The sequence below is a fragment of the Miscanthus floridulus genome, chromosome 3, assembly GCF_019320115.1.
Source record: "Miscanthus floridulus cultivar M001 chromosome 3, ASM1932011v1, whole genome shotgun sequence".
NCBI classification, from domain to species: domain Eukaryota; kingdom Viridiplantae; phylum Streptophyta; class Magnoliopsida; order Poales; family Poaceae; genus Miscanthus; species Miscanthus floridulus.
Window position 1 is genome coordinate 4,499,714 of NC_089582.1, and position 18,265 is coordinate 4,517,978.

The 18,265-nt window shown below is 47.6% G+C and overlaps 1 protein-coding gene across 1 annotated transcript; it reads right to left on the bottom strand.

Annotated features, from left to right (window-relative positions):
- Window positions 1–319: 319 nt before the first annotated feature.
- On the bottom strand, window positions 320–16,846 carry LOC136544818 (uncharacterized). The gene is made up of 8 exons (XM_066536884.1): window positions 16,722–16,846; window positions 16,320–16,379; window positions 11,646–11,762; window positions 11,055–11,484; window positions 10,505–10,936; window positions 9,944–10,374; window positions 9,407–9,756; window positions 320–1,040 (listed from the first exon to the last, which is right to left on the bottom strand). Exons 1-8 carry the CDS (start codon window positions 16,829–16,831, stop codon window positions 1,009–1,011), a joined length of 1,962 nt encoding a protein of 653 aa, XP_066392981.1. The 5' UTR covers window positions 16,832–16,846; the 3' UTR covers window positions 320–1,008.
- Window positions 16,847–18,265: the final 1,419 nt, after the last annotated feature.

Genomic DNA, 18,265 nt, shown 5'->3' on the forward strand with positions numbered 1-18,265 from the left:
ATAAACAAGCTAAGATTGAAAGAACAAAGTGGTGGAAACTGAAAGGCGAGACGTCAGAGATATTCAGGGAAAGGGTTATCAAAGAGGGCTCTTGGAAGGAAGAAGACGACATAAACAACATGTGGGACAAGATGGCAACCAACATTCGGAAGGTGGCCTCAGAGGTGTGTGGAGTAACCAAAGGAAGTGGATGCGAGGCTAAATATACTTGGTGGTAGAATGAGGAAGTCCAAATGGCTATTAAGGAGAAGAAAGAATGCTATAGACGCTTGTACCATGACAGGAGTGTGGACAACATAGAGAAGTACAAGGTGGCAAAGAAGACTGCAAAGTGAGCTGTAAGTGTGGCAAAGGGTATAGCGTACGAGGATCTTTACCAACATTTGAGTACGAAGGAAGGAGAGAAGGACATTTATAGGATGGCTAGGGTTCATGAGAGAAAGACACGGGACTTCAACCAAGTTAAGTGCATTAAGGATGAAAGGGAGCATCTCTTGGTGAAGGAGGATGAGATCCGACATCGATGGCAAGAGTGTTTTGACAAATTGTTCAATGGTGAGAATATGGACACAACCTTTCAGTTGGATGACTCTTTTGATGACACCAATAGACGCTTTGTGCGGAGAATCCAAGAATCTAAGGTCAGAGAGGCGTTGAAAAGGATAAAAGGAGGTAAGGCGATGGGACCGGATGGTATCCCAATCGAGGTGTGGAGATGCCTCGGGGACATAGCTATAGTATGGCTAACCAAGCTGTTCAACCATATTTTTCGATCGAACAAGATGCCTGATGAGTGGAGGAGAAGTATATTGGTACCGATCTACAAAAATAAAGGGGATATTCAAAGTTGTATGAATTACCGGGGAATTAAGTTGATGAGCCATACTATGAAGCTATGGGAGAGAGTTATCGAGCATCGCTTGAGAGCAATAACGCGGGTCTCTATGAACCAATTTTGTTTCATGCCCGGAAGGTCAACCATGGAAGCCATTTTCTTAATAAGACAAGTTATGGAGCGGTATAGGGAGAAGAAGAAGGACCTACACATGGTTTTTATTGACTTGGAGAAGGCTTATGATAAAATACCAAGGAATGTTATGTGGTGGGCTTTGGACAAACATAAAGTCCCAACGAAGTACGTCGGGCTCATTAAGGACATGTACAACAATGTTGTGACTAGAGTTCGAACAAGTGATGGAGACACGGATGACTTCCCAATTAGGATAGGACTACATCAAGGGTCAGCTTTGAGCCCTTATTTGTTTGCTTTAGTGATGGATGAGCTCACAAGGGACATACAAGGGGACATCCCTTGGTGTATGCTTTTCGCGGACGACGTAGTGCTAGTTGATGAAAGCCGGACAGGAGTAAATCAGAAACTGGAGTTATGGTGGGAGACTTTGGGGTCCAAAGGTTTTAGACTCAGTAGAACTAAAACTGAGTATATGAGATGTGACTTCGGCACTACTACTCGGGAGGAGGAAGATGTTAGTTTGGAAGGTCAAGTAGTGCCTAGGAATGATACCTTTCGATATTTTGGATCAATGCTACAGAGGGACGGGGATATTGATGAAGATGTTAGCCATAGAATCAAAGCAGGGTGGATGAAGTGGCGGCAATCGTCTGGTGTCCTATGTGACAAAAGGGTACCACAGAAGCTAAAAGGCAAGTTTTATAGATGGCGATTAGACCTGCTATGTTGTATGGTGCAGAATGTTGGCCTACGAAAAGACGTCATGTTCAACAGCTAAGTGTCGCGGAAATGCGTATGTTGCGTTGGATTTGCGGTCATAAAAGAAGGGATCGAGAGTTCGGAACGATGATATACGTGATACATTAGGGGTAGCGCCAATTGAAGAAAAGCTTGTCCAATACCGGTTGAGATGGTTTGGACATGTGCAACGAAGACCTCTAGAGGCACCGGTGCGTAGTGGAATCCTAAGCCAGGATAGTAACGTGAAGAGAGGCAGAGGAAGACCGAAGTTGACTTGGGTAGAGGCAATAAAAGGAGACTTGAAAGGATGGAATATACCCAAAGACTTAGCCTTAGATAGGAGTGCTTGGAAGACAGTTATTCATGTGCCTGAACCTTGATTGCTTCTGATGGGTTTCAACTCTAGCCTACCCCAACTTGTTTGGGACTTAAAGGCTTTGTTGTTGTTGTTGTTGTTGTTCGTATAATTACCTGTACTCCTCTTGATGATGTTTTTTGGGTTGCATTCTACAGACAGAATTTGATATTTCGTGTTACTTGCTCAAAAGGAACATACATTCGGTCCCTATGTGTTTTGGGCCTATGCTTATGCACCCTGCTTATACTTGCTCTGCCAAAGTTTTAACCGAGTCTACCATCTTGGTCAATTGGCATACATACTAATAGTACTCACTTGGAACTTACCCTTACTAGCAGGCCCAAGTTTGATATTCATATTTCACAAGTATTATTTTCATGTCTTTGGGCTGGAAGTTTTTTTTTTTAAAATAACTTAGCTATTTTACTGAAGTTGGCTAGTTTCATGTATTTGTTGCACTGAACCCAAATACTTGTTCCTACACTTTTTTCTTGATGTAGTTTAAGATATTACTCTTGTCGTTTAATTGTAGAATAACCCCATGCTCCTTTTTTCCCTCATTTTCATTTTAGTAACTGTTCTTATCCATCGACATCTCTTTTATGCTAATATATTTCGGTGACCAAATTCAGTCTATACATTTTCCTGCAGCTGTGCTCATTTAACTGCCTTGCGGAGAGACTCAATAGGTAATTTTCTGTTCTGTGCCTCTTGGCTACTGTCTACATGGTTCAGCTGTAGTTCTAGTCCAGTGAAGATTTGTTGCTTGTGAAGGTTTCTAAGGCTTATTTTGCAGGTGAATACTCGGTCAATGATGCTTGGAACTTCAATGAGCTTGAGCAACAAATCACCAAGGGATATTTATGACCATTAATTAAACCTTCCTTCTGGACTCTGGAAGATGCAAGCTAGGTAGCATGCGGCTTGCAACCAGTGGCCATGTCATTTGCCACCAATTATATAGAAACTAGCGGGTAACCCCGCGCTTCGCGGGCAGGAGACTAACAATGTATAACAGTTTTAGATGCAGTGGCAAAGGTGGTATATATCAGTCAATTATGATTTAAACACTCCATTTTAACACGTTGCACGGGCTAGAAATGCAGAAGCAATAAGTCGTCCTTTTATTGCCTAATAGCATATAAGCACGTACAAATGTGTGTGTATTTCCTCTTGCATACCAAGCCGCAAATAAAGTCTGCGTACAAAGGTACTTGAGCAAACATACTGCTGTTACATATGAATAGCATAACCAAAATAGGTAAACTCGCTAAGCTGCTAAAAATTCGCTACCCTTGTCAAATTGGAGAAGCGTGAAGCACACATGGTGGAAGGATGTCCTGACGATGATGCCAAGAGGTTGGAGCTATGAGCACTATAAGCCTTTGATGAGTTGACTGATCGAGTCTGACACACTGTGGTCATAAGAAAGATCAAACTATGAATTGACAGGCCAGGTGTGGAAAAAAAAACTACAGCAAGACTGCAGAGATGAGTATTCAGTAAGAGCAGAAGGCAACGGGATTATGACAAAGCACACCGCAAAAGTTGCAAACTTTGCATAATGATGGATTACAAATAATAATGCCGTTCTTGTTAATGATCTGTTGCTTTCAAACCTTGAATTTGTGAACCAAAGATGAGATAGTGGCAACCGCATGATCACCTAAAAATATTATTGGAATAAGGGAGTATGTAGTGGCTACCGGGCACTATGGCTGTGTTTAGTTGTAGGAATTTGGATTTTGGGCTACTGTAGCACGTTCGTTTTTATTTGGCAAATAGTGTTCAAACATGGACTAATTAGGCTCAAAATGTTCGTCTCGCAATTTCCCACCAAACTGTGCAATTAGTTTTTTCTTTTCGTCTACATTTAATGCTCCATGCACGAGCCGCAAACATTCGATGTGACAGGTACTGTAGCAACTTTTTGGAAGTTGGGGTGGAACTAAACAAGGGCTATATAACATTTTGCTCTACAATCAACAGGTAATTAGCAAATCAGGCTACTGCTGTAGGAAAGTAGAAAGGCGGAATAATGAAACAGATAGTGCTGAAAAGAAGTAAAATATGCAGAAATAAAGAAAGACACGATGCACCAATTTTAGAAGGGAGGAATTTGTACCTGCAGACTATGTACGCAGCGTAGTTTTAGTTTTCAGAAACGGCAATAGTACGTAGGAGGTCGTGCGCTTTGTTATGTAGCCAAATCTTCTAAGTTAAAATATCCTTTTTCCTAATCACCCTATGGAAGAAGAATGGCAAATGTTTGAAATTAAAAGAGGTCATGATGAAATGTTGAACAAACACTATGGGAGAACGCAAATTTGCCGAGTGCCGCCAGCTTTGCCGAGTGCCAAAAATCGGGCACTCGGCGAAGCCACTCTTTGCCGAGTGCCGGACTGGGTGGCACTCGGCAAAGTCTAGCACTCGGCAAAGAGTGGCTTTGCCGAGTGCCACAGAGTGCCCGGCACTCGGCAAAGGGCGGCACTCGGCAAAAGCCCACTTTGCCGAGTGCAACACTCGGCAAAGAGTGGCACTCGGCAAAAAAATGGCACTTGACGGCCGAGCCCGCCCACACCGTCAATTTTTTTTTAAAAAAAATTCTTTGCCGAGTGCCAAGGCCCTGCACTCGGTAAAGATCCCTTCTTTGCCGAGTGCCACTTCCTGGCACTCAGCAAATGACCTCTTTGCCGAGTGCCAGGGCCGGCACTCGGCAAAATATTTTTTTGGGTTTTTTTGACCCATTTTTTTGTGAGGCCTTCCCACATTATTTAAAACTCCATGTTCAAATTTGCGACAATTTTGACTTTTTTTGCTATATTTTGTTAGTTTTTTTGTTTCGTTGAATTTTATGGAATATTTCAAATTTGAACTGCATGTGCATGGAATAATCTAATTTGGTCGTTCAAAAAATGATATTCATGATATTTGGTGTATGTTGAGGTCGTATCCAGGAACTCACATGAAATTTCGAGCATCTTGTTGACGTAACATGACGAGGTACCTGCGGGAAAAGTGTATTTAAATTATATAAAATCTGAACGAAGTCCAAAAATGACGAAACTTGTCGGGGCGTCGTGTTATCGCATGTAGAGTCTATGGTAAAAAATTGAGAAGGTTTCGAGTAAGTTGCGATGTCGGATGCCTAAAACCCAGACATCTCCGCATGTAGACACCCTCCCCACCCCGGCCGACGGCCGGCCACCGGATCCGGGGCGCCTCGGCCGCGCCCGACGCAGGCGCCCCCTGCCCGCCCTCGCCCCACCCCGGCCGCGCCCCACTCCGGCGCCGCCCCGCCCCGCCCCACCCCGGTCGGCCTCCGGCCACTGGTTCTGGGCCGCCCCAGCTACTCGGCGCCCCGCAGCGGCGCGCCCGGCCACGCCCCGCCTGCCCAGCGCTAGCCCAAGGCAGCGGCCCTGGCGAGCCCGCCGCGGCCCTGGAAGAAGGAGGAAGAAGGTAGCAGGAAGAGGAAGGAGGAAGAAGAAGGAGGAAGAAAAAGGAAGAAGAAGGAAGAAGAAGAGAAGGAAGAAAAAGGAGGAGGAAGAAGGAGAAGAAGAAGGAAGAAGAAGAAGGAAGAAAAAGGAGGAGGAAGAAGGAGAAGAAAAAGGAAGAAGAAGGAGGAGGAAGAAGGAGGAGGAGAAGGGGAGAGGGGGAGGAAGCCGAGGTGGAGGGGACGAACGTTCGTCCACGTTGTTCGTCCATGTCGTCCACGCCATTCGTCCACGCCGTCATCCCCGCCCTCGCCAGAGGAGAAGGTAAAGCCGCAGGGTTGTCGGCCATTGCGCCGTTTATGTCGTTGACGGCCTTTGTGCCGGGTTTGTGGTTGTGTTGGCCATCGTGCCCCAAATGTGGACGTCGGCCATCATGCCGACGGTTTTTATTGCAGGTTTTGGAAACGTCCCCGTGCAGGGGAGGTGCTGCCGAAATTTTCAACTTTTCTTTAAACTCCTTACATTTTTATCTTGTCACTCACGTGCAATATCTTCTTTTTTGTGCAGCGGACATCGGGGGCGGCGTCGAACCAGGTCAGAGGGTCGCCGGCATCGCAAGTCGGGCCATCCGCACCCTGACCGTCGCCGGGATCGCACGCTGGGGCACAGTCGCCGTGAGCCACTTGCGGACTAGTTTCTATGTATCGAACTTGTGAACTTGTGGTTTGTAATAAATTGTGGATTTCGGACAAATTTGGTCGTTTGTAATATATAAATGTGGTTTGTAATTTATTGCCGTTGAATTGTGGTTTCTATTATATATATATATGCATTGTTGTTTAAATTGAAAAGCAAAAAACAAAAAAAAAAGAAATTTAGAGGTGGCTTTGCCGAGTGCAATGACCATTGCACTCGGCAAAGAAAATTAAAAAAATAATAATAAAACACGCTTTCCGAGTGCAATGGTCATTGCACTCGACAAAGAAATTTAAAAAAAAATAAATAAAAAACACCCTTTGCCGAGTGCCGGTGATGTGGCACTCGGCAAAGATGTTAAAAAAAATAGATTTCTTTGCCGAGTGCCGGAGCTGTGGCACTCGACAAAGAGTTTTTTTTATTTTAAAAAAATAGACGGCGTCGGCCGTCGGCCGACGGCGTCAAATCTTTGCCGAGTGCCCGCACGACACTCGGCAAAGCCTTTGCCGAGTGCCCAAAATTTGGCACTCGGCAACGCAGCCTTTACCGGAAGGGGATTCGACGGAGGCTCTTTGCCGAGTGTTGCACTCGGCAAAGGCTTTGCCGAGTGCAAAGCTGCCTTTGCCGAGTGCAACAGGCACTCGGCAAAGAGCCCGCCTCCAGTAGTGAAAAGTGTAACATTGTCCAGCAAAGAATTTTGGCTACCTTGATTTGGTTGTAATGCAGACCTACAATTATGTCCTTCACAGAACCTATTGTCAGGATGGAAACATAACACCTGTTAGCTAAACCGAAGCAGCACAGAGCCAGAATTAATGTTTAAAATAATGGAATGTTTGTTTTTTTATGAGATCAATCTATATAAACAGCTTCATGTCCTTTTCTATTTTCGTGACTGCTTTCAAAGAATAGGACGTAGACTTGTATCATTTTTATTATAATATGGTGGCACATACAGGGGAAGGTTCACATAAATCTACAAGGCAAGAAGAATTATAGGTCGATGGGAGCGACTGATATGAAATCATAGAATGGAAAGAATATTAGGGGAAAAAATAGATCTGTTTTAGTTCAACTCAATCAATCAACAATTCTCAGCGTGGTCATGACCACGTGGGAAGTCCTTGATGTAAGTAGATAATGACCTGACAATTTAATAACAAAAACCATTAATGTGCAGCATGTAAAATCAAATCTTTTGAGGTAACATCTAGTTTAGTAACACAAAACAATCAATGTGGTGGCTGCGAGGTTTAATTGGACCCCTGTCACGTGGCGGCTGCGCACTGAAATCTACGAAGTGGACACCTGGGAAAAAAGAAATCATTCTGTAGTAAGCATCAAAACCAAGATGAGGGGCAACAGGTTACTCTTATGATCGTAGCCCAGCATGACTTTGTCGCAAATAAGAAGTTATGTAGTGTATGAGAAGGATCATCACAATTTTTTCTGTGCAGAGAAAATACATTGTCAAATTCTGTTCAGCAACTGAACAAAACATGTTTTTTTCGGTGAAGAAACATTGCGTTAGATTATCCGGTAGAAGATGAAATTGCACTGCAGCAATGAACAAAACTAATGGATATGACAGCTAACTGAAAGGAGAAAGTAATTTATTGGCTAATGGACAACTAACATCTATGTGTTTGAATGACATACACAAAGATTCGTTTTTCTGAATGCTCAGAGATGTAAATGAGCTTGCAGAACCAAAATGAGTAAACATGATTTTCCTCGTGCCTGTCACATGATGGAGGAGGAGGAGGTAGACACTATCAGCGAGAGGGAGTGGCCCTGCAAATGAATTTTCATGAGCATATCAATATATGATATGGGAAAATTGAGGAAATAAAAAGAGAGAAAAAAGGAGAGCCTACCTGCTGCTCGCATCTCCCTGGGTGACGGCGGAGGACGCTTGGTGCCTCCTTGCGCCTGCGGGCGGTGGGCGCGGCCGTCGCTGCTGCAGGAGTACGCGAGGACGAAGCGCCGCGAGGGAGATGGCCGGAGGCGGGCCGGCGCTGTTGCGGGGCCGCGGCGTGCCACGGCCGTGTTGGTGCAGCGTGGCGCAGCGGCGCCCTGCGTGCCGCGCCGCGCGGCCAGGGAGGGCGCAGGCACGAGGGGAGGGGGGAGCTCCGACGTGGTGTCGTCGCAGTTGGCCAGAGGTGGGCCGGAGTGCCGCCGCGCTCTATGGGCCGCACAGCGTTCGGCGGAGGGCACATGCGGTGGAGGTCGTAGACGGGGGAGAGGAAGAGCAGGCGGAGGCTGTGAGGCAGCGGTGCACAAATGACGGATGCGACGGCGAGGTGAGGGAGGAGAAAGAAGAGGAATAAGGCTTGGGCAGGAAGGTTGGGGCGGAGTTACAACACCGCCTCGGCGTCAGTAACCACGGCGCCAGGATATACGGCGCCAGGATCTACGGTGCCGAGCTGCCTGCCAAGTTACCGCCACATCTGCGTTGAGCCCAAGACCTCGGCGCCAGCAACGATGGCGCTGAGCTAATGGTCCCGATTTTGAAATCTTACGTCAAGGACATATTTGTGAATTTTTTTCAAAAATAGGGCAAAAAAAAATAAAAAATTCGGTGCGGTTGAGCGAGTCCGTGATTCGTGTGAAACTGCGAGATCCAAACCAACAGATGGAGCAAACAGGACTCATGTTACATGATCATAGGGTGTCGCATGCAGGATGCTGTGCAGTGGTGTTGCAAAGATTTTTTTTTCCCGTTTTGTCGTCTGGGGTTAGTGGTGCAGGGTGGTGATCGGCGGGGCAGTGGTACTTTTGAGCTTTTATAGTGCTAGATTAGCGGTGTATAGTTGGCAAGTCCAAGATGATGTTGTGCGGGCATGTGTTGAGGTCCCATTTCAACCTTCTGTTGTTGATAATGGCTTCATTTGTTGCTTTGTTGTTTTTGTAGTACCGTCGAGTTTAGGTTTATTTTTATTAATATAATTGATAGCTCTTGTGCTTGATTCATTTAAAAAAACAGGAGTTTATGTGGTACTAGCTAGATGCTGCTGCCTATATTAATGTCCAAAATTGATCGCGTGCTGCGTTGGATTGAAAGAAATATTTCTTCTGCCATTTGAAAATAATGTAGCCTTGCTAGATCCCACTATATAATACTGCCATGGAATCAAACCCGCGACATTACCCAAAGTACATAGTAGTGCTGGAGAGAACGAGGGCGCTATGTGGGAGGAGGGCCTTCAAGGCGAATATAGTCGTACATGACCCCGGCAAAGAGGTGGGCTCTCGTTTGGTTGATGTAGATGGTGTTGTCCCCTTGGTTGAGTAGGTCGCCCTTGAAATTCATGTCCAGGCTCCACTGCGTGCCACGTATGCCGTGCCGCGCGATGGCGTTATTGTCGCCCATAAGCCACACCCCTTGTATGGATCTGCTGCCGCTGTTCACTTGTACCTTCAGTCTGGACTTGTGAGAAGCTGCGAGGGCAATCCGCAGGGTGTAGGTGCCGTCTGCTACCACTCGGTCCAGATGGAAACGTATCTGCCATGTTGTTGGCACTATGCTCGTCGTTGTATTGCCCACGATTTTTCTGCAAGCATATGCAGCATGTGCATATATAGATGCGAGATGATGAATGAAGAGATCAGAGATGAGTTAGCTTCCGTAACTAGCTATTATACACACAGTGGCTATAGAATAAATTATTCTATGGTCACCTGTAGAATATATATATTTTTTTTATGCTGATCAGTAAGCAGTGTATATAATACTATTACCTAGTGACATGGGCAAAGAACCAGTCCCTGGAGTGGTTGCTCTTGCCGACTGTGAAGACGAGGTCGCCATTTGTCACAGGGTACATGGCGGCGTACCTCTCCCACAGGCCATACTGCCGGTACCTGTCCTTGGTGAGAAAGAGCCTGCTGGAGTACCTTGGGTCAGCGTCAGGGATGTAGAACTCCGCCGCCGTCCGGTCCGGGACGCCGATCTCCCACAGCGTGGGGCCTGATCTTGGAGGCTCGAACACAAGGTCACCAAGGTTGACGATGGCACCTGCTGCTGGTGGCGCGGCTATGGTTACAGGAGAGGCGTGCATGTAGTCTCCAAGGATCCCGGGAACCCATGCGTACAGGTTGTACACTCCTTCACGGGCATTGGCGATGTTGAAGCTGCCGTCGGATGTGGCCCTCGTCCAGAACTGATACCTCTGCTTGCATGGTTGTTGAAATGTTAAGTCGGATTGGATGGCACAAATCGTAACACAACCAATTGTATTGTATGTAGTGGAATGAGCACATGAAATGTTGAGATGCATGCATGCATACAAACATACATACCTTGCTCTCCGTGGCCCAGGAGCCAGGTTCGCCAGGTGAGGCGAGGCCGACATAAGCCAACCCAGCTGGCTGCCACGCCGCGCCATCGCCTTCGCCTTGCCTTTGCCCTTGCTTATCGTCGTCGTAGTAAGACCTGTACCTGTCTCTTACCCAGAGCCTCCCTGTGACAGAACCTCTCTCGCCTGCCTTCGCAAAGTCCGGTGACCGTGGGAAGCTGTAAGGCCATTTGCTCACCTCCGCCTGCGCCTGCGCCCTAGCGTCCTCCCAGAGATAATTGACATTATTGCCATAGTTGGAGCCGCATCCGGGCAGCTGCGGGTGGTGGCCGGAGTTGAGGTAGACGAAGACGGGGCCCAGCACTTTCTTCCAGTACTCGCCCTCCTCGAAATTGACCACCATATCCCTGCCCACGTAATGCGGTCCTAGAAACACCTTCCGGATGGATGGATGCATGTCACATTTGCTTGGATATGATATATATGGACGGCAGCTAGATCGATCTAGATGGATGGATGCTTATTTAGTTGCATGCATGCTTAATTATGCTTACTGAGAGGGAGATGGGGCCGGTGTGGGAGGTGAGCTCCCGCATGAGCGGCCCGCCGTTCTTGAACTCGTTGCTGGGAGTGATGACCCAGAAGCCGACGCCGCAACCGCCGATCCATCCGTGCACCGTATTGTCCTTGTTGTCCTGCGAGTATTGGTACTTGTCGTCCACCTCGCCTCTGAACTCCGGCTCCACGGGGTCCACCAGCAGGACGGCCTCCATGTAGTCCAGCGGCACGCCACGTGGTGGATCCCTGTCCGCCGCACTCGGCATGTATCTCTGAATATCTTCGGAGATGGCCATGTAACGGAACCTGTCCTCGTTGAGCTTGAAGGCGAGGAGAGCCACGGAGATGTTGAGCGCTGGCCACTCCCGGGGATGCTCAAAAATGGCGTAGCAGTAGAACCCAGAGCTGCCTCGCAGCATCACAAGCCTGTGCATGATTATGCAGTCGTCCATCTCATCAGTACTCATCATTGCTTAATTGCCTCTACAACAGTAAGTAACATTATTGATTTTTGCAAAAACTAAATATATTATTGGCATGCCGTTTAATTGGAAACAAACATTAATTTCACAGCAGCATGCATATACCTCTTGTCTACGTTTAGCCGGAGGCTATGTGGATGTGATGGATTGTACGAGCTCCTGAAAGAAAGCTCCACTTGCTCTTCATCTGAGGATACGACCTGGAACTCTGTACCATCCAACCTGTATAATATATAGTCATTCCTGTCGCTACGCTAGCTAGCTGTGATCATAAATTAATCAGCAATGATTAATTAATGAAAATTGCAATCATGTATATGCATCTTTCTGCTGTGCTAGAGAATACAAAGGATGATTTGCAATCATGGAAAGAGAGAAGAAATTTCCAACCAATATTACTAAACAAATAACTTTAGGAGACAGGCTCTCTGATTAATGGAGGCGAGCACACCTAGAGATTGCCTCCATAAATGGTCAAAGGGCCTCCAGGAAAATACCTGTCTCTGAAAATCATTTATGGAGATGGGCGTTCTAAGACGACTGCCTCTGAAAATTATCGAGGTGGTCCGTGCCCGCCTTCTTACAGATCAAGGTGGTCACGTAATCTATCTTTGAAAGTAGCCGAGTAACAATGACGATTGGCCGGAGGCGGACGCCATGACCACCTTTTAAATACAAAATCATTATAATAGTAGTACAACCAAACGGCTGGTCCCTAAATCATTGTTGAGTTACATGTGGTAATACTTGATTACAAGAATATTCCCACTGGGCGACCCATAGGGTTGGCGGCTCCCCTGGCCGCCGCCACCCCCCGCTGTCGCCTCCCCAGCGCCGCCGGCCCCCTCCCCCGCCCCCTTCCCCTCCCTCCACCTCCCTGCTCCCTCCCCAGCCACCTTAAGCACTCCGAATCAGGATGGGCCTGCAGATCGGGCTTCCCTAGGGCTGGCAGCTAGCCCCCCTGGCAGCCGCCCTCTACCACGTGCCACCGCTGCCGGTGGCCCCCTCCCCGGCACCGGAGGCCCCCTCCCCGCCCCTCTCTGCGTCCTCCGCCCCCTATCTTCCTCTCCCTCGCGCGGGCTGCGGTCCCGGGGCGCGCGTCAAGCAGCACCTGGGCCCCCCTTCCCGCCGCCACCGGCGACGCCAGACACCACGGAATAGGCCTCCACGGAGCCCTCACAACCCGCTGCGCCCACCGCCCCCTCCCCAACTCTCCCTCACGAGGGACCTGGGGACGCGTCCCACGCTGCCAAGCGATGCGCGCCCGCACCTGAGCTATCGGGATCCGCGGCCACGACGTCCCGATGCGCGCCCTCGCTGCCGCCACCCGCGGCAGAGTAGACCCTGCGCTCCTCCCTCCCTCAGCTGGAAGGCTCACCACCCAGGTCCAGTTCGCTAGGGCAGACGTTGTGGCCGCTGCGGAGACTCAGCACGGCGCGTCGCACCTTTCGTGTGCCCCCGGATGAAGCAATCGATGCCGGCGCCTCTCCTCCTCTGCGGGCTATGTCGGATCGCTCCTGCGCCGCCACCGCGACTCCGCCTCAGCCGTCATCGCTGCCTTCTGCTCTGGCACTCCAGCCCATCCACGGCCCTCCACACCATAGACGACACCAAGGCCGGGCTCCGCCACCGCCCCGTCCACGTCGCCGGCAACGCCGTGCCCCACAGCCGTAGCCACCAATAGCGTCGAGACCACCACCGCGGGATGCTACTCTAGAGCGCCTCTGCACATCCCCTCTCCATCACAGCCGCCGCTGACACCAGGATCGACGCTCTCGCCGAACGCGACTCCGATCTACCCGCCTTCGGGAGGGCGCACAAAGCGTCGTCGGTTGGTGGATGACGACGGCGAGGAGTCAAATGACGACCACCCCACAACCTACCTGGATACTGTCCATCGACCGACGAAGCCGGTAACTGCGTCCCGGCCGCACGCCCAGATTCGTTCAGTGGTTCTAGGCCGTGGAGGAGCGGACACGGGACGATAGGGACATGGACGAAGACGGCGGAGTCGCAGTCGGCCACGTCCCTAGCTGGTGCCCGACATACCTGCTCGGCCAGTGGAGGGCCGCGTCCCTGCCCGACAACGCCTCGGCCAGCGTGGACGGGTCTCCGCTCCCAACGCTGATGGGTGGTGGGAGATCCTTCCCCAGCCTGAGATGCGACCCGCGGCCACCTCGGTTGAGCCTCGCAAAGAGTAGCTCCCGCAGGCTTGGAGGATCCCCGTAGAGCTTCGCGATAGATGTTTTAACTGCCTCTCCTACTCGCACAGAGTAGCGACTTGTCGGTTGCCACAACGTTGTCTGCGTTGCCACAACTTCGGCCACCTTGCTAGGGACTGCAAGTAGATCAGGTCTGTTGCGATGATGAAGGCAAAGGGTGGTGTTGGTCGTGGAGATGAGCCACCGGCCCCCCAGCACACGCCCACGGCGGCCCACCGAGTACGGTAGGGGCCGTAGGGGCTCCAGCAGAAGCCGACGACGATGCTGGCAGCGATGGAGCGAGCCGGCGAGCAAGGACACACCCAACACCCCCGCCACCGACGCTCCTACCTCTACCACTGCACACTACCTCCACGTGCTAGATCCGCTAGTGTTGGAGCTGTGCGTGAGCATGGGACCTCACGAGTGGGCCGACCCAATGCTGGAGGAGTTCGCCCACTCGCGCATTGTCAAACGGCCATCAGAAGCACCAGTGCCTGGGTGTTCGCCCGCCACGACGACTGCTCCTCAGGATGAGGATGCATCGTTGGTGGACACCAGTTCTCTAGCGAAGGCTTGGATGATGGCCTCGCCTCTGCTGTTGCTGGAGCAGGGGCAGCCACCAGTCATGCCACAATGGGAGAGACACACCATGGAGGTCGAGGCGTGCTTCAACAACATACCCTCAGGCGAGGGCGTGGCCACCCCTACCTTGCCACCACGAGGGGGATAGCCCGCCGTCGTGGATGACAAGGTGCGCCCACATAGCCCTAGTGCCACCCCCAGCCGCGGACACAACCACACCTACCAAGGATCACGCAAGCTCCGCCACCATGAGGTTGAAGCGGTTCACCGCAAAGATCCTGCGTAAGGTGTCGTCGCCGCCACTGTCTCAGCTAGATGTAGAGGCACGACCAAAGTTGACAATTCACAGCAGAAGGATTGCCACTCAACCGCTTTCACGCGTCCCGGTTTCGAAACGGGGAGAGGTGCTGGTAATGAAGCGGATGGCTACCTCGACGGGCAGACGAGGCCTTCCATGGCGTCCATGGACACCTACGACAGCATCTTGGTCGACCAGCTCAACCCCTCGCATGCGGTGGCAATGCGACAGCTCTTCCTAGACCCACAAGGAGAGCGACCGAGGCGCCGTGCATGCCAGCGCGTCTGATCGGCGATTATGGCTATGAAGTATGATTAGCGAGTAATAGCCCATGATCTTCTTACGTTAGGAAGGGCAGAGCCGATTGTATAACACTAACACCCCAACCCTAGTGTGCATGTTCATAGTGCGCCGTTGTAACTTTTACTATTTCTTGATCTTAATACAAAGATGCACAAAACTTTTGCGTATTCGAGAAAAAAAAAGTTCAACCAAGGCCAAATTAAACATGATGCATGCATTGGTGGCAACAAGCATATACATAATAAATAGGTCAGTACTGATTCTGCCGCATTCTTCATCACGCGTAATAAGTAATAAAATTCGTTCAAAAAATAATAAGTACTCCTGAATACTCCATTCGCTTCTTCCTATAAGTTGAATTAGCATAAGTTCTTAGACGTATACTTTAATTTGACCATTCACTAATAATAATCTTACAATTAATCACCTATTTCTACAAATTATAAATTAACTCTATGAAAAGACGATGCATGGGTGATGGGTCTATTTATACAACTGTTATATGCACTTCATTAGAAAGAAAATAGTTTGTTTCAAAAAAAATAGAAAGAAAATAGTTTGACTAAGCCAAATTAAATCCTAGTGTGCGCTATAATATGAAATTGAGGAAGTAATAAGTGTGGTATTGAGCTAAGTTAAAGCTAAACATCTCAGTCTATCAAATCTCTAGAAAACCAAACGGAAAGTGTTACTCCCTCTATCCGTAAAGAAATCAACTTCTAGAGCGGTTCAAAGTCAAACTTTTTAGATTTGACAAAATTATACAGAAAAAGGCACTAATATTTAATTATGACACAAAATCAATATAGTTAGATACAAAATAAGATATTCTTTTATATTATGCTTCTTTGGTGGTATAAATGTTAGTACTTTTTTTTCTATAAAGTCAGTTAAACTTAAAATTTTTAACTTAGCACAATCCTAAAATAGTTTGACTTAGACAACTATTTAGCGTGTCTTGTGTGCTAAATAGTTATTATTATCTTATTATTTAACGCATGAGCGAACTCTGTCCCGTTAAAGCACCCCATGTGGCCATAAAAGAAGTCAACCCCGCAACATCTACTTCCGTCGGTGATGTTGAGTTTGCCTACATCCACAACTCCATGGCAGCAGAAACCAACGAAAGTTTTACATTTCCGCGTATACACAAGATGATTTCACAGCTAAATGAATGGCCTACCTTATATTTAGTAATTTACTACAGCCTATAAGATGTTTCAACTTTTCTAGATATATATAGTTTTTGCTATATATTTTAGATATACACTATATATGTTTAGACATATAATAAAATATAATATATCTCGAAAAGCTAAAACGTTTTGTAATTGTAATTTGAAACGGGGGGAGCAGGTGCTAAGTAATGAGCAACATGGATCAGACACTCACATATCGATCAGTCCTTCTAGTTTTGATGAGCCAGGGTAGTTCCAAACAACATCCCAGTACCTGCAAGAGAGTTCGAAAAGATTTTGGTTCGACAGGTCCAATGTGACTTGAAATATGGATTCAACATAGATTAGAAAACCTGCCCCGCCTAAAATATATCATTTTAATTTTAATTTTGTACATTGTACTAGATCAAACTTCTCTAATTTTGTCCAACACAAATTAGTTTCCTCAATCTACCACGAAGTATATATTTTGACAGTACATTTTATAATTAATTTTTTTTGTATCATCCTTGATATATTTTTGTTTTGTTTTGCAAATTCGGTCTATTGATCGACTTGTATGAAAACTAAAACGACACATAAAACAGAGGAATTAGCTAGGCACGGCCGGGCATACCCTCCCGAGTTTACGTGGCTGGCACTGTACTGCAGCAGATTTTGGCCGTCGCCGTTGTAGCGGACGGCGGTGATGTGGCCCTGCGGCGTGGACAGCGACACCTGCACCATGCCATTGTCCACAACCACCTGCACGCATGATGCATGTATATTGTCATGTGTTAATGACTGATATGATTATTGGCAATGCAAATATATATAATACACCCAACAGATAAAAGCTACTATGAAAACACAACAATAATGGTAACTAGCTAGCCTATATATACATGCTAATGATAACTAATAATATGTTAACCTGGCGACGGTCGACGTGTAACTTGACGCCAGCAGCTGCTTCCGCCGGCGGCGGGACGGCGGCGAGGAGCAGCGCCAGCATAGACGGTCCGACGGCGAACTTGAGGCACAACAACCTCGCAGGAGCGGCGGCCATGGTCGTCGACGCTGGATAGTTACTAGGCATACTATGCTAGCTAGCGGTGGGTTGGATACTACAACAAAGGCCCATGCATGTGCGTGTCTCGATCTCGTGTGTGTGTGTGTGTGTGTGTGTGTGTGTGTGTGTGTGTGTGTGTGTATTTTTTCTGTCATTAATGATTTCCAAGCTCGATGCCTGCATGCTCAAATTAAATAGTACTACTAGTATAGACTAAAGATTCGAACTGGCCATATCGATTCCTCCGATAGCATCGGATCTGAAGAGAACACAACATACATTATATACTAGTACAATGTAATAATCAATTAATGGGCCTCACTGGGGGTCTCTCTTCCCTTCGGACGATTTTTATTCAATCATGCAGCTGGCACTCTCAGATCGGATCCAGATCGAGAGAAGACGATATGTGTTCAACGTGTGCGATTCTGTCTGAACCAATGTATCTTAACATTTGGCTTCGAAAAGAGCCGCAATGAAATGAAATCAGGTGGGAGATCCCCCCCCCCCCCCCCCCCCCCCCCCCCCTCCCCCGTTGACTTCTAAAAAAAAAGCCTTCAAAGTGTCATCAAAAGAGTGGCGGGTCAGAGAGGAAGGCTTCTTTCTTATGGAGGAAGACGGACCTCATCAGCTTTAATTAACACTCAGATGGCTTAATTTTTTTTTAACTAGAAGTATACCCTGCGCATTGCCGTGGGATTTTCTTAAAAATAAATCTATTATATACATATCATTACTATATGGTATTCAATATACTGTGTATACATATATATGAATTTGACTTCCATGTTATTTTATTGTATCCGATCTAGTAAAAATCGGTAAGCTAGTAGAAGAAAAACCAATAGAATATTTGATTACATTATAGAGGAATAGGTGATGGAACATATAGCATATGTAGATGACTTGTATGTTAATGAATTAAAGATTTAAAGTATTTTCACATGATAGAGATGGCATGAACATTTTTTGTAATCAATAAAGGATGACATGGATTTAGTGGAAAATGATGTGGAGACCTTACATAAAGAGATATAATATTTAGTGGGATCAATTAGTAGGGAATAATGTAGACACCTTACCTGAAGAGAGAAATCATCTGATGGGGT